The sequence below is a fragment of the Podarcis vaucheri genome (genome assembly GCF_965113315.1).
Source record: "Podarcis vaucheri genome assembly, chromosome: 3".
NCBI classification, from domain to species: Eukaryota; Metazoa; Chordata; class Lepidosauria; order Squamata; family Lacertidae; genus Podarcis; species Podarcis vaucheri.
In genome coordinates, this window is record NC_138761.1 from 34,237,361 (window position 1) to 34,262,108 (window position 24,748).

The 24,748-nt window shown below is 46.3% G+C and overlaps 1 protein-coding gene across 1 annotated transcript in view; it reads left to right on the top strand.

Annotated features, from left to right (window-relative positions):
* The first annotated feature begins 1,592 nt into the window (after window positions 1-1,592).
* The window catches only part of GALNT14 (polypeptide N-acetylgalactosaminyltransferase 14), a 237,656-nt gene continuing 214,500 nt past the window's right edge, over window positions 1,593-24,748 (top strand). Inside the window, exon 1 of the mRNA XM_082214849.1 lies at window positions 1,593-2,308. Coding sequence (XP_082070975.1) covers window positions 2,183-2,308 — 126 coding nt within the window. The 5' untranslated portion in view covers window positions 1,593-2,182. The remainder of the gene's footprint in view (window positions 2,309-24,748) is intronic.

Consider the following 24,748-nt stretch of genomic DNA (forward strand, 5'->3'; position numbering starts at 1 on the left):
CCTCTTTATGTGATCCCGCCCAAGTGCCCCAGGGATCATAGCAAGAGGAGAATATCGCAGAAAGAAGCAGCATGGATACGCTTACGGGAAGCACACTGCAAAACCTGGGCTCCTGCCATCTTCCTGTTTTATGCTAGGCCACCTCAATCATGAGAAACCTAGGGAGATTCTGTGTGCATTTTCCATGCAGCCTTTACCTGTGGGGGAGGAGGCCATGATGTACATGTGAGAAGCAAAAGGCGGGATGTTTCTGCACACCTGTGAATACTGTGAATGCAGGGCAAGCAACAGAATAGGCTTTTGTTTTTAATAGGATGTATGATCCTGGCCAGGGACGCGGGTGGCGCTAGGGACGCGGGTGGCGCTGTGGGTAAAACCTCAGCACCTAGGACTTGCCGATCGTCAGGTCGGCGGTTCGAATCCCCGCGGCGGGGTGCGCTCCCGTTGCTCAGTCCCAGCGCCTGCCAACCTAGCAGTTCGAAAGCACCCCCGGGTGCAAGTAGATAAATAGGGACTGCTTACTAGCGGGAAGGTAAACGGCATTTCCGTGTGCTGCGCTGGCTCGCCAGATGCAGCTTGTCACGCTGGCCACATGACCCGGAAGTGTCTTTGGACAGCGCTGGCCCCCGGCCTCTTAAGCGAGATGGGCGCGCAACCCCAGAGTCGGACACGACTGGCCCGTACGCGCAGGGGTACCTTTACCTTATGATCCTGGCCAATGTTCAAATCAGTTGCAAAGGATAGCTGTGGAAACCAAAAATGAAAGTGGGAGGAAAAATAAAAGGAAATGAAACAGGGCGACCGGAACATGCTTACCCTAGTATGTTTACGTGGAAGTAAGTTTCACTGAATCGTCAAGTAACAGTGTGCCCAAGACTGAACAAGTGAATTCCTTAATCAACATGCTAACAAAAAGCTTTAGACTTCAGTCCTCTCCAAGTTTAGGGAATTCTTTGCAGTACAAAGAGGGACCAGTATCTTGGGAACTCTATGCTGCATGCTATACGTAACCTGTGAAGAGTCACCAAATAATCAGACTGAGCAGCCCGCTTTGTTTTATACCTCCTTTATTTTGTACTTACCTTTGCTGCGATTCCAGGGCTCTCTCTCGTGCGTTTGCTATTTACGCTTTGCAGCCTTGCCTTTTACAAAATTAATACAAATTGGCATTGCGTTTTGAAAAAGAAGTGCTATATGGGACTAAGGGTTGTGTAGGGGCCGCTGCAGCCTCAGGACTTGCCCCATCCCGCCAAGGCGAGCCCGGCCAGTCCTCGCCCAACCAACTCCGAAACGCTCCAAAGTTGCTGCGTGCGGCGCCTCCCTCCCCGCGCCGTCGGGCCGCGCTCGCCTTCGGCTCCGCCAGCCGCCAACTCCGCCCGCGGCCCGGAGCCAGCTGGGCGCCCGGCACTCCGGGGCGCCGCCGCCGCCGCGCTCCCGCCCCTCGCTTGCCTCCGATCCCCGCCGGAGCCTTCGCGGAGCCGCGGCGATCTCGGCCTCGCAGGGAGCCGCCGAGCAGAGCGAGCGCCGTGGCAGCGGGAGCGACGTCTCCAAAGCGGCTTCCAAGCGGCTGGCGGGCAGGCTTGACCCGGGAGGGCGCCGAGCGCGCTGCCTGCGCGTCCGCAGGGGCGTCTCTGCGGGAGGTTGCTTTTTCGGGGGGCGCCCCTCCTATTCCCCAGGGCGGGGGCCGATCGGGAGGCAGCGGGAAGGCGAAGAGCTGGATCGGCTTAGGAGTCGGCGTCAAGCGGGCGCCTCCTCGTCCCCGCTCGTCTCCGGCGGATCCAGGCGGGGAAGGACGCCCTGCCTTGGAGAGCCACGACGCAGGGGCACCCAGGAGCGCCCGCCGCCGCTTCCCGGCGCGTCGCGATCAGGAGGAGGAGGAGGACCCCCCGCTGCCTGTTTCTCCACCCCCGGCCCCTCCCACGCCGGCTTCCTCCTCCTCCTCCTCGCCCCATGCAGGGAAGACGGCCCGGGACTCCCTTCGCCTCCTCCTGCTGGAGGCGGGCTCGTTCGCCATGCCCCTAGCGGGGGTTCGCGGGGACTCATCCAGCCCGTAGTGGGAGGCAGGGTGCCGGCCGGCTCCACCCTCTCCCCGCCGCCCGGCTGCCTCGCGGAAAAGACGGAGAGGACTTTCCCCACGCGGCGTCCCCTCCTCCTCCTCCTCCTCTTCTTCCTTCTGCTAACCATGCGACGGCTGAGCCGGAGGCTGGCTCTGTCTGTCTTGGGGATCTTGTGGATCGCGGCTCTGCTGCTCTTCTTCGGGACCAGGAAGAAGTTGGAAGTGGTGGGAGCCGAAGGGCAGACGCCGAAGGTAAGTTGGCGCTTCTCTCTCTCTGTGACTTCTTCGAGGGGAAGCGGCGGAGGGGGCGCGCGAGTCTGTTTGTTATTGGACGGAGTGGGAAATAGAGACATGGCTGGGTTTGAAGTGTCTTTATTTGTGTGCAGTGCCAGGCGTTTTGGAAGCTGGCCGGGAGCGAATGAAACATGCATGTACACGCGCCTACACACACACACACACACACACACACACACAGGCGCGCATTCTCACGCTCTCTCTCTCTCTCACACACACTCCATATGCATTGGAAAGCGGCCAAGTTGTTTCGGTCCTGAGCGCCTCAGCCTTGCAAAGTCCACGTGGTGACAGACACCTGTCTTGCTCGAGTCGAGCTTGGGTTCCAACTTCTTTGCAACAGTTTCCACGAGCGAAGCGCGCCTCCTTTCTGGGCTTCCCAATGAAAGAGGAAGAGGGCTCTCTAAGCCAAGTGTAAAAAGACTGAACGGAGGGAGGGAGGGAGGCAGGCGAGGCACTTCTTCACAAAGCGGCCGCTGATGACTTACTCTAGGCGACTGTTACTGCCATCCTCTCCATCACACCTCTAGAAACGGTGGCGATTTTTTTTTAAAAAATGTTTAGGTTCAAGGACATGGAAAGTGGAACATGAATTCCACCTGTTTTCTTTTTTTCTTTTGCCAACTCACAAATCTAAATGTAGCCTTATGCATAAAGACTATCCGGTTTGGTTTCTTGGCTCGCTTGGGCTGAGCAAAGATTGAAGCCAGCAACCCAAGGCAGGCACTCCGCTCCAAATTGGACCCCGAGTTATGCATCTGGCATCAGGAAAGGAGGAGATAAGGAGCCTTTAGGCTGGGTGGAAGCCAGAAACCTCATCCAAGAATGATGCGTCCTGCCCCTTGAAGCGCAGCACTTGTTTGGAGTGGATATGCAGGGGGGATTGTATTCTGCCCTTCCTCTCAACTCCCCCCCCCCAGCAAATGATGCTAAAGCCTTTTGAGTGTGGAATGGAGTCGCTTGTAAACTCTGATACTTCGGGACAGGAGAAAGGCGGAGAGCCAGTTTTTAAACCAAATGAACGTTTAAGCAATGTTGATTTTACATTCAAATTTGCAGAAGTGGGAACAGCGGGAACACAATTGTTAGGGCCATTTGTGAAAACGGTCTTAATGCGTTGAAAACGCTCCAGTTTAATAGCACCTATTGCTGTCTTGGATGGTTAAATGAATTTCCCAGATCTGTAATTTGAATTTAAAACTCAGACTGGCAAGAGTGCGCGTTTGATATTAAAATAATCGCTCTACCATTTTCTTTCCTGCAGCAAAAATGTTTACAAGGGATGTATTCCAAACTGTAGTATGTTCGGTATAAAAGTGTTTCACTTCCATTTTCAGTTCCACATTGACAGCATTCGCATAACATGAGATACAAATACTTTTTTTTTTTTTTTGGATTCTCATAAGAAAACACTGTTACCTTAAAAAATGCTTCACAGCTTGGTCATGTACATGTTTACTGATAAGTGTTCAAATCCTATGCACACTCTCATGGGTTCTTATCTTTAATGTATCTCTTCTGGGACTTTTACTCTGTAGTGCAAACCCGTTTAATTAAGTTACTCCTGATCGATATCAGCCTAGATAGGGCTAGACAGTCTGCACTGAAGACATTTCTGCATTCTTTCTATGTCATTCGCATAATTTGAAGCACTTCTCATATGTAAAGTATTCTTACTAGCATATGGAACTTAAGCAAACTTTTCTCTGTTTCTGTGATGGCTAGAACTCACTAAGATTCTTCTGGCTGTTGTGTTCATATCTGCGACGTATTTATTGATCATGATTTTATTGATCATGCATGTGGAGTGCAGTTTCAACTCATAAGCTGCATGTGAAGAGTTGGCCCAGTACAGATGGAGAACTTGTGGCCCAGAGATACTGTTGGACTCCAGTTCCTATCAGCCCCAGCCAGCATGTAGTCCAGCTCTATCTGGAAGGTTGCAGGTTGTTGACACCTGCTGTACAGTTACGCTACCTTTATGCCAAGCAAAATGCAGACAGCCTGTGGCCTCACAATCCAAGTTGTGATGGTGCAAGGTTTTCCCATCCTTCATCAGACCTACATTTGCAGGTGACAAATAAAGCACTATTCTGAGGATGGGCTCATACATGTGTGTACAGCACTTGATTTTTCTTTGTTTGATTGTCGCATGGTTGATAAGGGTTAACAGAATGCGTGAACAGAGTCTGTTGAATAGCATTGTGGTGGCATAGGATGATATAGAAGTTTTATCTGCAGTGTCTGTGTTGGCACATTTGTACATGGAAGCCATCAATGGATGTTGGCAGCCATCAAGTGATGAGTGTATCTGCCCGAACTGCCCTGAGATGGGGATAAATTTCCTTTATATCATCTTTGTTTGTCATTCCCTCTCCCTTTTTAAAATGAAAAAGTCTGCAAATGGCACTTGTTCTAATAACTTTTCATGGTGCAAAAATGGCTTTTTTGTGTGTGCTGTCTGCCAAAGGTTACCCCATTTGTTCAGTTCTAAGGTTAATGATTGCCCAGTATGGATTCACAGCAGTGGACAATTTTTCTGTGCTGTATTCTTACATTAACTTACAGCTTGATTTAAAAATAAAAAAAATCAGTTAGTGAACGGAAAGCTCTGAATTTCTGTGCCTTTGGTGCAGTCTAAATGAGTAATAATAAAACTGATGGGCAGTGTCTTAATCAGGATTTCCACTAATGTCAACGTCTGGGAATGTCCTGGGGAGGAAGCAGCAGAGCACTGCAAAATCTTTCCTCCTTGTCCCCTGCAGGAGGCATCACAGTTCCTTTTCCTTTGCTCTTCCTCTTTCCTTGAGCAAATGTCAAACGGCTTGAATTCTGTCTGTCTTCACGAAAAAAGCAACAACACGGGCGCTTAAATCTTAAGGCTGCCTTTAAATCACAACAATGCATATAAGACCTGTCTTTTCATGATAATGCCTTCCTGTTTTTGCAATGAACCAGCATAACATGCAATGGGGGAGATTTCCCAAATTTGGAGCCCTGCTGAATCCAAATCTGAATCTGCACCTAAAAGATACGCTTTCAGCTTCGACCCTAATGTCAAGGGTGGTAAACAAGACAGCTCATACCAACTCTTTCCTGGCGTAAACTTTGCCATAGAACTGTTAATTTCAGAACAAGCTGGAGTTGACATCACCATAATGAATGCCACATTTCTGTTAGATCACTCACTACTTCTTGCCAATTTCCTCTAATTGTTTTTTTTAATTGTTACAGTTTGGTATTGGAAATAATACACCCACACCCACCCACACACCTATGTATTTAAAAAGAAATGTTTTCACACTTTACATTGCTTTTTATCTTTTAGCGTGATTGGATGAAACAATGGCCATGTTTGGATGTAACACTCAAACAGTGGTTGATGCAAGTTGGATTTTAACAACCTACCCATGATTTAAACTTCAGCACTTTGTGAATGAGTCCAGCCCCTTCCTGGGATCTTGTGTCCCAGTTCCCCTCTCTTCCCCTCTGTGGCTAAGAGGAGACGTTCAGAAGCTTTACATTTTAGTTAACCATAGTTTCCTGTGCTGTCTGGGTCAGTAAAATTGGTTCAACCCTAACGTTGGTTGGTTTCAGCAATGCATGGTTTGAACTAGGCTTGCTTTGAGATCAACCGTCATTCATGTTAAATTATGGTTCATGGCGTGGATGACAAAGGAAGATATGGTTAACGAAAAGCAAAAATTTATAAATATCTCCTGACCATGCAGCAGAGGAGGGGTATATGTTGGGGGGTGGGGGAGGTTAAGCTCATACAGGGTGCTCAGCAGTGGTTTAACATTACAACCATACCTTTATCTGACTGTCACATGACATGTGTAATCCATTTTAAAATGATGCATAAGTATCAGAATGTGTTTATTCAAGTGTGCTAATGTTTCAATAACTTACGCTTTAATCCTCTATACCAGGGGTGGGGAACCTTTTTGATCCTTATCAGATCTAGGCTGTTAATTGCCTGATGTCAGAATGTGCTTTGAAGTCACAAAGTTGGGATTTCAAAGCACCATGTATAGCTCAGGTATGGTGTGCAAGGAAGCTCCTCACAACAACAAAATTTTAAATATTTTTCAGTTTCAGAGTGAGATGTAGTGATTTTGGCAGCCATCTTGCATTTTTACATTTGCATTTTTTTGGCGTCACACAGAAGACTGGCTTGTCATGCTCTATAACTAACATAGTTTGTGCCATATTTGATGTTATTGCCCCAAATGAATTTCAGTTGGCTGCAATTCTGTAATTTTCCAATTTCTGCCGCTAAAACACATTAGGGACAAGTTTAAGGTCTAATATTATGTTGCCCTTAAAATTTCCACCAAATTGATTAAACAGGGGGACTGCGAGGGCAAGTTGATGATGTGTCTGTCAAGTTGATAACTGGCTGTCTTGGCTGTCACAGTAGGTTTGAGGGTTAAAGCTGAAATGTATTGCTTAGGTACAGAAATATTTGGATCCAGCTGATTGGAAAACATGGAAAAACGCTCAAGCAAGCAAATGACTCTCAAATTGCCTCAGCGCTTCTGACAAAACTTCCTCCCCTTCCCCGGAGCAAAAATTCAGCTTTTCAGTTTGGAGAGAAGCACTTAGACGCTCTGAGAGATGCAGCCCTCTCCGTTCTGGCTAGAGTCAGTTAATTGACAGCCCGTCTGTGGTCAAAGAAGGACATGCCTGGTGTGGGAGAGGGTTTGCTGACAAGACTTCAAAGCGTTTTCATCCCTGAAGCTTGGAAGTTTTGTGCTGCTTTGCATTTGTGCCAAACCCATGAATGAACATGCTTAATGCCACTCATGGGTTTTTTTGTGTGCTTGAGGGGGGAATAAGGTTGGGCTTTTGAATGAGTCAGAGCGGTCGGTCCCGCCTTTACGCTAATTCGAGCTGCGGCCAACTTACCTGCACCTCCTTCCCACCTTTCTTCCAGTTAGGCAATACACCACACACTCAGGGATTCTTTCATGTTACTATTTAAAGAAGCAAGGCTTCTCTCAGGAGTCTGTCTTGTCTCTAGGGAGAGAGGGGAGAAAAACCCCCAACCTATACAAGCTGATTTCAGCATCTGGTCACACTTTGGTGTGACGGAGGGACAGAATGCCAGAAAAGTTCGTGCAGATAGCGGTGGGTGTAAATTCTCAATGGCCCGAGTCATTGGGGGTAAGGGGCGGTTATGGTTCTAGGGCAGTTTTTCTTTTTTTTTATAGGCTGTTTTTAATAAATGTTTAATAGACTATTGTATTTTAATATTCTGTTGGAAGCCGCCCAGCCAGATGGAAACCCAGCCAGATGGGTGTGGTATAAATATGATGATGATGATGATGATGATGATGATGTTCATAATATACATAAACTCTGAAAATGCATATATTACACAATGAAAAATGCAATTTTTGTTTAACAGCAGCAGTCAGTGTCTCTCCCCCCGGCCCTGTCATGATCTTGTACCCCGTGTTGGGACATTGCTTGCACTGCCCTAGTTATTGCTGCTTGAGATCATAGGTTTGGCAGGTCCGGAGGGAAAGAACAGTCTGGGAAACTGGCCTGTGATCTGGGTGTGTCCTGCCCAGTCCTGGATTATGAGGTGGGTTTAAAGAACTGCCCCACCTCTTTGGGACACAGCCTTCTGCCAGACCTCCCCTCCTCCTGAGGTTACAGGTTTTTAAAAAATCACAGGAATCTTGTGGGATGAAGCCACAGAAAAGTATCTCCTTAACAAGTACCTCCCAGGGTAGTTAAAATAAAGTTCTGTAAAACCAGTAGTGGAGGGAAGAGTTAATCCCTTAGCCCTGTTTGTTGTGATGCTGATTCTGCTCAGTGAATCAGTGGCTATTTAACTTAACTGCTTATGTGCAGTTAACATAATTTATGGTTTTAGCCTCAGGAATGAGGAACACACATGAACAAGTAGACTGAATCAGTTCCTTGGCTCACTTTTTACCTGACCTAGTTCTCCCCACTGATATTTTCTTTATTCTTCTGACAAAGTGGGTGTGAGTTGAGTCAAGGAAAGGCATACATAGTGCACACCAGAGCACTAAGTCACCGCAAAGATTCTTCTTGGTTATCTTCTTGCTTTGGAGAAGAATAAGATCTTGAATTGTTTTCAGGTTTTTTTCTATTTCAATCTCCAGTCTAATTGCAATGGCCACTCCATTCAGTACATTGGACTTCAGAATTTTAACTATAGCTCATAATTTTGCTTTATGTTAAAATCTTTCCCACATCCCATAAAGGAGTGATATGATATATACAGGTTACTTGTTTTATGAATAATCCCAGGAATTTCATAGGTTGCAAACCTGTGTTGTTCTAATTGGTCAGCTAATGCAAACATGGCTATTTTTAAGGCTTTGAAAAACCATGTATTTCTCGATAAATGTGTGGAATTTAATGCCCTTAAAGAAAATAGAAGCAAAGAAGGCATTGGATGAAATTGCCTTTAGCACCATAACAATCCCTCTGTGTAAATAGGGATATGCACTCTTCGAAATTACAAAATAAAACTCATGGGTGGGGGGGGGAGCATGATATACTGAATTCTCCTTCAGATGAACCTTTCCCCTTTAGCACTTGCTGTAGAATTGATTCTTCATTTTACAGTCCTTTAGAACATCCACCGAACAGTTAGAGATTTAGTTTCCCCCTGATCTCCTTCTTCCTGCCGAACTCATTACAGGCCTGGTTCAGCAGTCCGTCAAATCAACGAGCTCTTTCGCCAAGAGATGGGAGATCAAGCCTTATTCGTATAAGATACATAGGCCATGTTGCTGTCAACTCCGTCAATCAGCATCCTTAAAATAGCTTCTCTTTCGTCTCTCCAGAATTTTCCATCCAAACAGTTTCATCCCCCCTGAGATCAATAGAATCTATATTCCTAGCCTTGTTTTGTTTTTTTGAAAACTTGTTTGATTCTTGGCTTTGGAAACTTCCAGCAATCAATCTGAATTATGTGCTTCTTTTGACAGTAGAGAATCTGGCCTAGTTTGGACGTAACACTAAACTATGGTCTGGTGCAGGGGTGGGGAATCTGTGATCTTCCAGAAGCTGCTGAAACTGCAGCTCCCCTCCTCCCTTACCATTGGCTATGTTGGCTGGGGCGGGTGGGAGCTGGAGTATAGCAGCAATCGGAGGTTACCAGGCTCCCTCACCCTGTCTTTTGTGAATGAGGCTCCCCTCATCCCTCTCTTCCTTCCCTGGGCCCACAAGAAGGAATTTGGAAGGAGTTTCACTTTTCACGGTAACTGCAGTTTAGCATTACGCCATGCCATGACAAACTGTAGTTAAGTCGTCATTATTATTTGCTGTGGTTTCTATAACCAGCTTGTTTCAATAAACCAGAGTTGACCAGTGCCACAGTGTAGGGTTCAAATGTAGTGGTTAATTGAAAACAGAAACAAAAGCATGTGAGCTCCTCATGGCCATGCTGAGGAGGGGATGGGGAGAGTGCGTGAGCCCAAGGCTTCTTGCACCATAGCTCAGTATGCCGAATCATGGTGAGCATTATGACTCAACGGAACTATGATTTCATTCCAGTGAATTCTTGTTGGAGGATCCCGGTCAGATTTCTATTGGTATATTATGATTCATAAAGCTGCAAGAAATTAGGTTTGGCTTAAGACACAGTTTGGCAATAGGTGTTTGAAGTATTGGTCAGACAGGCTGGCCATTCAAAAGGTAACTGGCTAACATGGTTTTTCTGGCCTTTATTTAGCATGGTAGACACAGTGCAGAGAAATAATAATAATAATAATAATAATAATAATAATAATAATAATAATAATAATAATAATTTATTTATACCCCACCCATCTGGGAAAAGGTTGTAACATCAATGATAAATCTTATTATTATTATTTATTAAATTTGTATACTGCCCTTTATCTGTAGATCTCAGAGCGGTTCACAACATAAGAATACAAGTTAAAAAAGACAAAATACATAATAAAAACCAGAATACCCCCCATTTTATTATTATTACTTACTCATACGAAACATATTTTGGTATTATCCAGGAATCAATTCAGCTTGAGTAAGTCTTCACACAAGCCAAAGGGTTTTCTTATAAGCACAACCAATGTTGTTCTATCTGGCCTCAACTCCTAGAAATGGAGAGCAAGTATTGCTACTGCAATTGGTTCTTACATGAATCTTCTTCCATCTCAAGTCCCATGAGATGAGAGCGAGAGTGGGGATCTGCATGCCGTGTCCTCTGCCTCCCAGTGTTGACCCAGAGGAGGACTTTTGATTCAGAGAATGCGCCTCTCCCAGTCATCCCACTCACTGTCCCAGCCTGAGAAGGTGACTCTGCTATCCATTGAGCTTGTGGGTGATTCCCCTGCAGCCTCTCCTCCTCCATTGCCATGCAGGAGCATGTGACTGCGGAAAAGGTGGCGAGGCCTTCAAATGTTGCAAGCAGGTGGAGCCAATGGCAGGGCAGGGCTTTTAATGACTCTGAGCATTTGCTGAGAAAAACAGCATCCAGAGCTTAGCTAAGCAGGGACCACTGGCCCTTGTTGTCAGGGGCTGGCTGGATGAAGAGGAGTGGTGGGTGGCACCAGGGGGGAACCCCCAGATGAGGAAGGCCTTGAGCCTGGGGATTGGTGGTGGGACACCCAGGAGAGGGCAGAGGGCAGAGGGAGAAGAGTAGGAGGAATTGTTGAATGCTGAAAAATATGCCATAATAAATTTCTTACTCTTTTAAGGAGCCACAAAGCTCTTTGTTTTCGCTGCAAAACAGCTCCTTCGCTGCTTGGTTGGGCTCCATGTGCATTTCAACATTGCGTGGAGAGCATACACCAGCCTTCCCCGACCTGGTGCCCTCAAGATATTTTGGACTGCAACTTCCATTATCCTTGACCGTTGGCCAGGTTTGCCTGGGCTGATAGGCATTGTAGCCCAACACATCTGGAAGGGATAGGGTTGCAGAAGGGAGGCCTACCTGAATAAAGAAATCCACCCTGCCTCACAAGTTCAACTCCCAACAGGTGGAAAAAAGGTAAAGGTAAAGGACCCCTGACATTTAAGTCCAGTCGTGGATGACTCTGGGGTTGCGGTGGTCATCTCACTTTACAGGCTGAGGGAGCTGGCGTTTGTCCGCAGATAGCTTCTGGGTCCTGTGGCCAGCATGACTAAGCGGCTTCTGGTGAACCAGAGCAGCACATGGAAACGCTGTTTACCTTCCCGCTCAAGCGGTACCTATTTCTCTACTTGCACTTTGATGTGTTTTTGAGCTGCTAGGTTGGCAGGAGCTGGGACCGAGCTCACCCCGTCAAGGGGATTCGAACCACCAACCTTCCGATTTGCAAGCCCCAGGCTTTTTGGGTCATGTGGCCAGCATGACTAAGCCGCTTCTGGCACAACGGAACACCGAAACCAGAGCAGCGCACGGAAACGGCATTTCCCTTCCCGCCAGAGCAGTACCTATTTATCTACTTGCATTTTTTGGCATGCTTTCGAACTGCTAGGTTGGCAGGAGCTGGGACCGAGCAACGGGAGCTTACCCCGTTGTGGGGATTCGAACTGCCGACCTTTTGATCGGGAAGCCCAAGAGGCTCAGTGGTTTAAACCACAGCGCAACAGGTGTAAGGCAATGGAATTAGAGATGAAGAACCCGGGGTAAAGGCAAGGCCAGTGTGCTCATGCCTGCTCTTCACCATTCCTGAGCTGCAGGAGAGGCTGTGTAGTTGAACAGGATTGTGGTCTTTATGAATTCTGCTTTGCCTTTCTGGAGAGCAAGGTTAGCAAAGGTTGCGTGCTTGGTTTTTATCCCAGGCTCACCTCTTCCCTTCTCTTAATCTAATCTCCAGGCCTTTCTTTAATCTCTCCTTCTGTCTCTCTTCCAATTACCTAATCCGCCATCTTCGCTGCTTTGCTCTTTTCGGTTTCACTCACCTGTTTTCTCTTCCCCACCTCCACCCACTTGCCCTCTTTCCTTCCAGATCTTGCCTTCCGCTCAGGAGGTTTCCATTACCCTTGCCGGGTGCTGCTCTGTAATGTCAAGAGCAGCTTCTAGGGGGCAGCAGGTCTTGGGTGGCTGCTGTGTGTATGGATGAGACTTTCCCACCTAGGGATCCCAGTCAATTGCATGCAGATATGAAATTGTCAAGCAAGACGACTACCTAGATTCAGATGCTGACTGCAGGAGGAATTTATTTCTGTGTGTGAGCCTTGCCATGGGGAAAGGCAGTAGCTCAGTGCTTTGCATGAAGAAAGTCTCAGGTTCAGTTCCTGGCCTCTCCAGGTAGGATGGAGAGGTTTGCCTGAAACCTTGGGAAGCTGCTGTAAACAGCCAGTTTAAACAATATTGAGCTGGATAAACCAAGGATATGACTTGGTATAAGTCAGCTTACTCTGTTCCCCTAAGAGTTAAACATTGCAGGGGGTTGGACTAGGTGACTCTTCCATCTTGACAATTCTATGAATGCCCATATTTTTCCATGGCTCACAGAACTCTTCTGCACTTCCAGCCACCTGATTATAGCTGTCAACTTACAGATTTGAAAATAAGGGACCAGCAGCCTCGAAAATAAGGGCTCAGCAGCCAAAATAAGGGATTTTCTGGGCAAAGGTATGTTCAACTTCTGCGCCCCTCAGAAGGCAGAAAGCCCAGCCAGCAGCCAAATGAAGCCTCAAGCGGTGGTTCCCACAGCGCAGCAACCTGGCAAAGGGGATGCAGCAAGAAAAACCACCATCACCTCTCCGCTGGGAAGCGCTGAGCAAAGGCGAGTCCCCAGACAACGCGGCCGATTTGGTTGGCACAAGGCATGCAAGCTCCACCCCCAGTCGCTCTTAAACTCCTTATTGGGTGAGCAACTCAGCCAAGCAACACAGTTGGAGCCTCCCTCCTCCCTGGCTGGCAGGGAGGGAGGGAGAGGAGCTGCTTCCTTTGAAACCTGGGAAATTTAAGGGACATCATCATTAAGGGACAGCAGCGGGACACGGCACTAGGATAAGGGAGTTTCCCGCCAAATAAGGGACGGTTGACAGCTATGCACCTGATGTGGACCTCGCTTAATTCCTGGATGCAAATGTGGATTTACATGTCACGTTATTTTATTTTTCTTTTTAAAAAATGTTTGACCAATTCCCTTTCTTTTGGGGCACTATTGGGACCTGTTTGCTAACAGGAGAACGTATTATGTACAAACGGAAGGAAAACGTAGGATTCAGTTGCTTGAAATGTCTTGTAGTGTTTAGCTTAATATGGCTGCACCATAAAATCTGCTCTGCCTCCTTCTCCACTCAGCGTTCTAAGATTGGCTTAGGCCAGTTGTTTACAGAATAAATTCCCTAGCTTACCCAATTCTGTTGTCCAGACCATTATTGCTGCAGCCACAACAGATCGAATATGGGGCATGTGGTCCAGTGTTGGCATATTTTGGAAGGGTGGGTTGAGGGAATGAAGCCTTTGAGACCTGTCACGAAATGAGCCTACTGGAACGGCGTGGCCGTCTCCTCGTGCGGCGCCTGCACGTAATCAGGTGAGCCAGTTAGCCTTCAAGGGATTAGCATGAAGTCAAATTAATCCTGTCTGCTGGATAGCTTATGAGGGACTGCAACCATATAACAAGTCTCTCTTTTTTTTTGGGTGAGCCAGATCAACTGGGCTCCCCTGTAATGTTCTGCTTTAGCTTTCATCTGCTGATTTCAAAGCACTTTGTGAGCATTACATACTTTGAAACACTCCCCCCTCCCCTTCGGAAACACTCACTATTTTAGGAGCTGGAAGGAGCTGGAGGTTCACCAGGGCTAAGGAAGATTAGCGTTTCTCAAAGTGTCTGCAGCTATCGTTGACACAGAGAGCGGGGATTTTCTCTGCACCTCTGAAAAGCAAGCAATGGCTTGCTGGCCTAAGGCCTTGTTCACACATTACACGCTCTGTGCTGGGGAAAATACCCCTCCCCCGGCATCATATTTAGGTCATTCGTGTCAACACCTGCTCAGCATTTATCTGCCTAAGTAGTGAGCATGCAGAGAAGTGTTTGCAGAAACCTTGAAAATAAATGTGCCTATAAGGATGGCACGTCAAAGTTCACACATTACAGATAATGTCACTCAGCACTATGACATGGGGATGTGTTCTGAAATCTCATTAGGAGCATAAAATCCTGTATCTATTTTTCCCTTTTTTCCACCCCCACCCCTCGCCGTTTATTACATTTACATTTATTGCATGGTTCTCCTCCTCCTGTTGGAGGTAGGTTTGGTTGAGAGACCGTGACTGGCCCAAGGTCACCCGTTGAGCTTCATGGCTGCTTGGGGATTCAAACCCCGGTCTCCCAGGTTGTAGTTTGACACACTAATCACTCTGCCACCCTGGCTCCTGCAATGCTGCAATGGAACCCAGAAATCCTGACTTCTGCTCTGACTGCCTGAAGGACCGAAAGACAGTGTATTCTGTATATTCACGGGGAGTTTTGCTTCCTTCTCAGTTGCGGGGGAAAACAAAACACAGCAAAATTAGCAACTAAATTACATGGAGGAAATAATGATATGCCGGATTAATTACAAGTAAATTCCCAGATTAATTTGTTAGGAATGCACGCAGTTGGCTCTGCAGGCAGCGTTGAGCTGACAAATCCAATTCCCGGAGCCTAGGCTGAGGTTGTTACTGGTGGTTGTGCGTTAGCGGAAAAGAAAAAAAGAAAAATGGGACAGAGGCCACAAACTGAGCTTGCCCTCGTGGGCGGCAGCACTTCTGATGCCTGTGGATTTAGACCACGTCTAAGGTTAGACCATGTCAGGTTCATAGGCAATGAGGTCATATTTATAGCTGTTTGGCCAGACCCCCTCCCACGCTGGTCTCTTGCTTTCAGAGTGAGGTGGTTGGTCAACAGGCAGGGAAGGAATTTTTTTTATAAAAGCCCACCGATCCCCTGATGAACCACAGTTTGGTGGACATTAGTGGACAGGCATCTGCATGCACGTTCTGTGGACCTATGTGAATGGGTAATACACATGACTGGTACCTGGACGGGCTTGTTAGTTGGTTTTTAGAGATATGCATGCCGCAGTCCAGGCCAGATGTCTCCTTCAGTCCTGGGCCACATTCACACTGAACTATGATACTTCAAACAGTCATGGCTTCCCCCAAGGAATTCTGGGAGCTGTATTTTGTTAGTGTTATGAAGCCCCTATTTAAAAACCAACAAGTTGTCCTTTCATTCTGTGGATGAGGTGCAGAGGCTCTTGAGGGTGGTGGTGGTGATGATGATAATAATGATAATGATAATGATATGATAGTGGTCAATAACAATAGAACATTTTGATTCTATGCTGCTTTTTTGGCCCAAAGGGCCCCAAAGCAGTAGACCATAGCTCAAGAGGCAGGGTTGCTCGCACAGCCAATTGGAAGCTGTGTAAGCTGCATTGGACACTCGGGTTCCAAAAATGTTTGCAAACTGGAACAGTCACTTCCGGGTTTGCAGCGTTCGGGAGCCAAAATGTCTGAGTACAAAGGCGTTCGGGATCCAAGGTACAACTGTAGATAATACTGAACCAGGTGGACTCAGTTGTGTGGCTCAGTGTACACCTTTCTGGGTTCCTAAGCTGAAGGTGCAGGGACTGAGGAAAAACAGAACAAAATAAGGACCCTTTTAATTTTGCAAATATTTGCTAAGGGAGAATTGCTTTGCTGTGGAATTTTTAAAAAGTGAATCTAAAGGAAGAAATGTGCTTGCCATGTCCTGTAGTTATTGTGTTAGCTCTACTTAAGATAAAAGAGGAATTGTCAATGTTAAAGAGTGCCTGGCAGATAAATGTTCATAGAGGTCTTTGAAAGCTGAAAAGGGCTTTTCGTGCTCACTACCAGAAACTGATTGCTGCCTGCGACCCCAAAAGCAGGAGGAAGCTGGAAGGATGCTCGCCTAAGGGCACCTGAAATTTCACCGGCAAGGAGGAGGTTCCACGGAATCTTCTGGCTCATTTTCTTAACATTGCCCCCTCCCACTCTACAATTTGCCAATATAGGACACGCTATAGGCTGGTCAGCTTTTCCAGCTAGATGAAAACGTATCTGCCTGTTTGTTTGTTTTTTGACCTATACTTTGTTTTTGTACTGTCTCTTGTTGTTATTGTTGTTTAGTCGTTTAGTCGTGTCCGACTCTTCGTGACCCCATGGACCAGAGCACGCCAGGCACTCCTGTCTTCCACTGCCCCATGCAGTTTGTTCAACTCATGCTGGTAGCTTTGAGAACACTGTCCAACCATCTCGTCCTCTGTCGTCCCCTTCTCCTTCTGCCCTCCATCTTTCCCAACATCAGGGCCTTTTCCAGGGAGTCTTCTCTTCGTACTGTCTCTTAACCCCAATTATTTAGCTGTTTTTAAGGATGCGTCTTAAAGGGTCTTAAAGGAGTGTTGTTTCTGAACTGAATCTTTGAGAATTCATAGCGGTCCTTCCCAGAATTTGTGTGGTGCAGTGCATTTTCTGCTAGGGGGTCCTTCCTTTAAGTAGTGTAGGCCATGATCCAGTAAACCAAACCTTTTTCTACAACAGCATCTGAGTAGCCAGCTGTTCACTACTAACATCCTCCTGGCTTTTGATGAAAAAGCAAGGGAAGCATGACTTGTGCTTTACTTTCCAATCCAGAGTCTTGTAGTCTGGAGGATTTCTTTGGGCTGCATCACTGGATCCCATATGGAACTTGAGTTTGATGAGTTTAGAAACCTCCTAGGAACCTAGGAAGCTACCTTATATATCAGGTCAAGCCATTGTTCCATCTAGCTCAGTATTGTCTAAAATTGACCTGTACTTAGCTTTCCAAGTTTCAGATAGGGATCTCTCCCACCCCTTCTGAGAGATTGACTGACTGACGGACTGATTCTACCTTTTTTTCTCCATGGAGCTCAAGGTTTACTGCATGGTTCTCCCTACTCCTCAATTAATACTTACAACAACTCTGCAAGGCAGTGACTGGCCCAAGGTCACCCACTGAGCTTCATGGACAAGGGGGAATTGGAACTCTGGTCTCCCATGTCCTAGTTTGACACTCTAAGCCCGCTACATTGGCTCTCATGCCAGGGATTGGACCTCAGACCTTTTACATGTAAAACTCATGCTCTCTCACTGAGCCACAGCCCTTCCAGGACTGCTTCTAGCCTCTGTTCTATAGACCTCTCATCCCTACCCTGATAAGCTGGAGCATAGGATGCCTCCAGCCCTTCCACCTTCACTTCCAGCAGGGATAGGAGCTTGAAGTTGCTGCAGATGCCCTCAGGCAGGAAGAGAAACATCTCCTGCTCCCTTAACGTTCCAAAGCTTTTGTTGCTCAGTGCTGCCTTAGGCCAGTGTAGTGACTATCATCTCATAAAATACCAGTGTCAGCTCCTATTGTCTTGGCAAGCTGGGGAGGAAGGCAATTCCAGGCACATAAAAGCCAGCCAAGTGCATGAGGCCCTGCCCTATGGAACAAGGCGACCATGTCCTGTCCTCCAGATCAGAAAGCCAGTGGTTGGCACAACGAGTTTTCCATGAGCCCTGTTCATGCATCGAAGCCCTTACACAATAATAATCATGTGGAGGTAGAGAGAGAAGCTCTTCACATCCCCTCCATCGCTTCCGGAATGCCTGGCCATGTCATTCTCCTCGATTGGAAGAGAAAGTCTGCCAATAGGAAGCCTGTGAGACTCATATAGGCTCCTTGGGCAATTTCAAACCTTTCACAACTGGGGTTCCAAATGGGGCAGGGAAGCTAGACAAGTACAGTGAGCTCCCAACAGAGGACCTTTGTTCTCTAGAGCACCAAAGGCGGAGGTGCCAAGAGACAGGAGGCAGGATTAGCAGACACCCCAAACTCATTGCATGATGCCTTTGAATAGGGGTATGGCTTGACTGTAGGACAACCATTTTGTAGGGAGGACTTAATGCAAGGAGCTGTGGTCTTTCCCATCATCCCTGGTCATGGGCCAAGCTGTCTGGGTGGACACTTCTTCACTGGAAGATGGTGGACTCTCCTTCATTGGAGGTCTGTCTGTCTTCAGCTGTGATTCCAGCATTTCAGGGGTTGGATTATTTGACCCTCAGGATCCCTTAAAGGTAAAGGTAGAGGGACCCCTGACCATTAGGTCCAGTCGTGACCGACTCTGGGGTTGCAGGGCTCATCTCGCTTTATTGGCCGAGGGAGCCGGTGTACAGCTTCTGGCTCATGTGGCCAGCATGACTAAGCCACTTCTGGCGAACCAGAGCAGTGCACGGAAACACCGTTTACCTTCCCGCCAGAGCGGGACCTATTTATCTACTTACACTGGCGTGCTTTCGAACTACTAGGTTGGCAGGAGCAGGGACTGAGAAACGGGAGCTCACCCCGTCATGGGGATTCGAACCACTGACCTTGTGATTGGCAAGTCCTAGGCTCTGTGGTTTAACCCACAGCGCCACCCATCTACAAATCTATAATTCCATGATGGCAGCTGAAGTCCAACTCTGGATGGCCACACGTTCCCCACCCCCTGCCTTAACTGATAAGTGTTCTGGTTGCATTGAGGGGGGAGCAGTTTTCTACCATTTCAAAAGAACACTGAGCATTGATGGTGGAATATAAAAGAGCGTGATGGACTTTCTGCAGAGGAGATTTCCCACAGTTCTTTTGAAAAGACAGCTGTTCTAAGCCTGTTCTTTGGCCAACTGAAAAGTTAGCAGTGCCAAGGCAGAGCCTGGCCCAAGTTAGGCTGGCATGACCTGGCACAGATTTTACGAGCAACCAGGATTGGCCAGCAGCCCAACAGAGGCTACAACAAAATGGGGACAGGTCAGATTGTGTGTGGAATTTAATGCATGCTGTGCTGATTATGAGGAAAGGTTCTCCTCCCATTTTTGAATGCCTCTGTCCTGACCAAGGCTCCAATATGGTCTTTTAGATTCCCTGATGAATACTTTGGAGATGTTTAATGTAGCAATGAAGGATCAAACCAGATGTGTGGGGCAACTGCATTTATATTGATGGAAGGGTTGTGATCTTCTCCTTCCATTAAAAGGCGCCCAAAGGGGGTCTCTGCTGATTTACTTCAATACTCTCCTTTTCTTTTACGTAGTTTTTCCTAAGCCTACCTCCAGTACTATGAGAGAGCCAGGTGGGGACAAAATGGAGCTACACAAAAAGACCAGTCAAGGAAAGACATTATGTAGTGTAATTTCAAGCATTTTCTTAAGACATTACTGGTTAATATAGTCTCTCCACAGACAAATTTGAGTAGTTGGTGGCATGGGCATAGCCAGGATTTTTGCTGAGGGCGGGCAGGACTTTTGGGGGGGGGCAGAACCGATGTGATTGGTCAGTGAGGTAAGTATTTCTATTGTTTTACTTGATCTAGGGGGGCAGCTGCTCCCCGACCCCCTTGGCTATGCCCATGGTTGGTGGTGAGAATTGTTATCTTCTTCCCGTACATGTGAAAAGAAAGGAGACAAGGTTTCACCAATGCAGATACTGACTGGAATAAAAAAAAATTCTTCTTACATGATTTGTTGAAAGAGGAAAGTCTTCAAAAGACCCTAGAAAGACCCTAGAGGCAGTACCTGTCTGATATATAATGGGAAGGTTTTCCAAAGGGTGAGTGTTTCCCCAGTAAACGGAAAACCCAACTTACGTCACTCCAAAAGAAGATATTGGAGTACTACTCCAAGGCATTTGCCAATGCAGAAGATGGTAGGTAAAGGGACCCCAGACCATTAGGTCTAGTTGTGACCGACTCTGGGGTTGCGGCGCTCACCTCGCTTTATTGGCCGAGGGGGCCGGCGTACAGCTTCCGGGTCATGTGGCCATCATGATTAAGCCACTTCCGACGAACCAGAGCAGCACACGGAAATGCCGTTTACTTTCCCGCCGGAGTGGAACCTATTTATCTACTTGCACTTTGACGTGCTTTCGAACTGCTAGGTTGGCAGGATCAGGGACTGAACAACGGGAGCTCACCCTGTTGCGGGATTTGAAACGCTGACCTTCTGATTGGCAAGTCCTAGGCTCTGTCGTTTAACCCACAGCGCCGCCCGCGTCCCGATCAGTTGGGTACTTAAAAGATGAAGCAATCTTTTGAGTATCATGGTTACAAGTTGGATAGGACTGTTCTGTGTACACTAGAACCAATATCTGGGAGTGGGTGGCGCTGTGGTCTAAACCACTGAGCCTCTTGGGCTTGCTGGTCAGCAGTTTGAATCCGCATGACAAGGTGAGCTCCCATGGCTCTGTTGCAGCTCCTGTCAACCTAGCAGTTTGAAGGCACACCAGTGCAAGTAGATAAATAGGTATTGCTGCAGTGGGAAGGTAAACAGCGTTTCCGTGTGCTCTGGTTTCTGTCACAGTGTTCTGTTGTGCCTGAAGCTGTTTAGTCATGCTGGCCACATGACCCAGAAAGCTGTTTGTAGACAAACGCTGGCTCCCTCGGCCTAAAGTGAGATGAGCGCTGCAACGCCATAGTTGCCTTTGACTGGTTAACATCCAGGGGTCCTAAACCTTTTTTTTTAGTACCATTATCTCAAACTCCACCTGGTAGCTAATTGGTGTTAGTTTGGATAGCCAATCAACATTAGTGCATACAATACCAAAAACTGGGCAATGCACCAGCATCCATTGGATTCCAGTCAATATTTGATTTTGCTCAGTAGTAGCTCAGTGGAATAGGGAGTAAAGCTTACACAATAAAAACCACAGATTCCTGATTGTAATTGAAATGAATCTCTCAGTTTATTAATGTACAAAGCTTAATAGTATTGTTAAATGGCGTTATAAATGTAATAGAACTTATATATAGAAAATTGAATTTATAATACGACATAAAATAAAATATTTGAAAATGAAGCAACTTACACATATGATTAGACTTAAAGCGATTGGATATAATTTGCATATAAACTAAAAAGTAGCATTGGCAAAGCAATCAATCAAAGTAATTAACATAACTCCTAACTCACTCCCTCCCTCTAGTTGTGAAACAAATCTAAATTCCCATCAATACAAATTCATAGTTTTTAGCGCTAGCCACCCTAGCCCTAGAGGATTTCCAATGCATTTTATCAGATGCCTCCAGGATGCTCCTTTCTCCTGCAAGTCCGCCCCCCACCCCAAATTGGGAGAAATTGGTTCTCCTCAAAAAAAACTTGTGGCTCTTGTCCTCTGGCCTGTGGACAAAAAATGAAATAAAAAGCATCTCTCTCTCTCTCTCCATCTCCATCTCTCCCTGATTGCTTTTCATGTCTGCAGACCTCATGGTTTCCTGCAAACAGCCATATTAAGAATGCATGGTGCTGATGGGCTTAAGTAGGTTGCTTGGAGGCTTCCTTGGCCTCTGAAGGAAAAAAATACCATGACACTAGGACCTTGAAACCAAGGCTTTCCTGATTATTGAATTATGTCTTTTAAGGGGCAGAGAATGTGTGTGGGATAGGGCCCCCTCCCAGCCCTCCCTGGCTATGGGCCTGCTCTGTCCTAGGATATCTGCTGATGAAGGATAGGCTAGAAATGTTTCGATTTCATAAACAAATACTCAGAAGTCATCCCCATTGAGCTTCAACCCAAGTCATCACGTACGGGATCTCAGTTTCATTGTGCTTCTGGTGGTCATGGGGAGGGACAATGAACTGCAGTGACGTTGGGGAGTCCACATCTACACTGACCAGCAATGGCTCCAGACAGGGAGGTTCCTCATCCCTACCTGGAGATGTCAGGGGTTGAACCCGGGACCTTTTGCACGAAAAGCACACCTTCTGCCCCTGAGCAGATACTATTCGCAGCACAAAAGTTTATGTAATAAAAGCAGAACGTGGCTGGTAATCTTTTACTTATTTCCATTCCTGTAGTTTTCATAGCAACCAATCTTTCTCATAGACATTTAACACACATTAAGCCAACGGCACGGGCTGTGAAAATTAATTTCTTAGCACATTAATTAATTGAGCTGCCTACCCAATATCAACATGACTTTGCTGGTTATTACAAGACCTGATCTTGTGTGTTTTCAAGTCAGTGGAAGTATTATTGTTTTTAATGATCCAACACATGAACATACTTCTCTTTCTTTTCTCACTGATAGGGTTGCCATATTTCAAGAAGTAAAAATTCGGACATAAAAGTTGTTGAGTTGTTTACCTTATTGAGTCACCTGGGACCTTAAGGTGAAGGGCGGGTAATAAATTACAGAATGTGTCAATTTCTGTTTTTCATATTTCCAATCTTAAATTCGTATCTCCACTATTTCCACATCAGTTCACTTTTTTAAAGTCCTCATGAAATTCACCAGCATTTTAGTGTAAAATTTCCTAATATACACACGCTTGTACACACTTTTGCCTAATACTCTTTTTTTTGCAGATCATCTTCCCCTGATGTAATAAATAATAATAAAATAATAAAATTTTATTTATACCCCACCCTCCCAGGCCAGAGCCGGGCTCAGGGCAGCTAACACCAGTAAAATTACAATGAAAAAACCCCAACCAATTTAAAATACAGGTTAAAATATAATTTAAAATGCAGCCTCATTTTAATAGTAGCCCATAGATCAAAACCACAAGGGGAGGGAAACATAAGGGTCAGACTGAATCCAAACCAAAGGCCAGGCAGAAACAGCTCTGTCTTGCAGGCCCTGCGGAAAGATATCAAGTCCCGCAGGGCCCTAGTCTCTTGTGACAGAGCATTCCACCAAGTCGGGGCCAGTATTGAAAAGCCCCTGGCCCTAGTTGAGACCAATCTAACCACCTTGCAACTTGGGACCTCCAACGTGTTGTCATTTGTGGACCTTAAGGTCCTCCGTGGGGCATACCAGGAGAGGCGGTCCCATAGGTACGTGGGTCCTAGGCTGTAATGCTGTTTTCACTGTTACATGCATTTTTATGCACACTTTACCCAAGCATGTGCATTTTTGTACTTATTTGGCTGGGGAGTGGTATCTCAAAATTCACAGAATCACAAACTGAGGGGTGAAAGTTGTGCTTCAGTTCCTACATAGTTTCAGAATGTGTGAACACAATACTGGCATACCTAGAACAAAGTAATGATATGTAGACATGTCCAAGATAAGGAGGATAAGGCTACATGATGGCTACATTCCACTTCCACAGTCGGAGGCAATATGCCTCTAGATGCCAGTTTCTGGGACTCACACGTGAAGAAAGTGCTGTTGCCCTCATGTCTTTTTGGGTTGGACTGGATGGACCATTGGCCTGATCCAACAGGCTCTGTTATTATGTTGTTATAAACTGTGGTTAGTCTTAACAGCAGTTAGTCGGAATAAGCGGACTTCAAATAATAGATTGCAAAGCCGGCTTGTTTTCACTTAACAATAGTTCCGGCAAACCATGGTTTAGGGGTTTGGATGTAATCTAAAAAGGGTGCTGAAACTTCCAATCTCCTCATAGCCATTCCAGCGAAGGAAGTGGGTGTAGGGATTGCACAAGCCTAAGGCTTGCCTCAGCTCATCCTTGTAAGGCTAAACCATGGTTAGCACTACATATGTGAAGCTGATCAGTTTGCTTTTTTTTAAGTTGGTGTAAACTACAAAAATTGTAACTCATGCACACCTTGGGAGCAGATTATGTTGAGTACAAAGCTCTGTTTTCAGGCTGTGTCCATGAACATAACTGAACTGCAGGAATAGCCTTCCATGCGAGAGTCTGGTGTCCACCCCCTTCCCATTGCCAAATGATGTTGCTTCTGTGTAATACAAAATTCCATCAGTATTTAGCTATCCAGCTTGGTCAAGCAATTCTCAGTCTGCTGGGATCATGAAACACTCAAGACAAATCATGTACAGCCTGTATTACCCAGGTTGCTTAATTAATCTATTGACTGTGCCTTGGCTATCTCTCTGCAATATCTGAAAAACAATAGGCTATAAATGAATACGCAGTTAATTTTTCATTGGTAATTACAAGGAATGAATTTTACCCCCATTATGCTTCATTATTGCTCCATGTTGCAGCTGTGAGTGATAGAGGCATAAATATTGATTGAACAAGGCCAGTTTGCGTTAGGAAATGATGAGCATGGGGCGCTCAGGGACCTGGCGTTGTGTTGTGCTTGTAAAAAAAAGGGGGGGAGGGCAGAAGGGAGCAGGTAGTTCAGATGAGGCGTTAGAAAGTTTAGCAGTAGCTGGAACTTTCTGTCATTTGGCACTCTCCAGATAAGTATGGGGAAGGTGGGTGTTTTCCTACAACGTTTACGTGTGGAGTCTGAAAATCTCTCAGCTCGGCTCAGCTGCTGCTGCTGGATTAAAATCGCATACATCCAAAATTACGACCGTAGGAAAGAAGGCAGCAAAGCTGTTTAAAAATTATGATTGTCAATGGTGTGAACTGTGGTGCTTTCCCCGTGTTCCATCTTATCTTTATCTGTACCGTGAGCGCGGGAAGAAGCTTAATAATGTGTCCAGGCTGCCCGCTGCGGTTTAAATCCTGTCAGG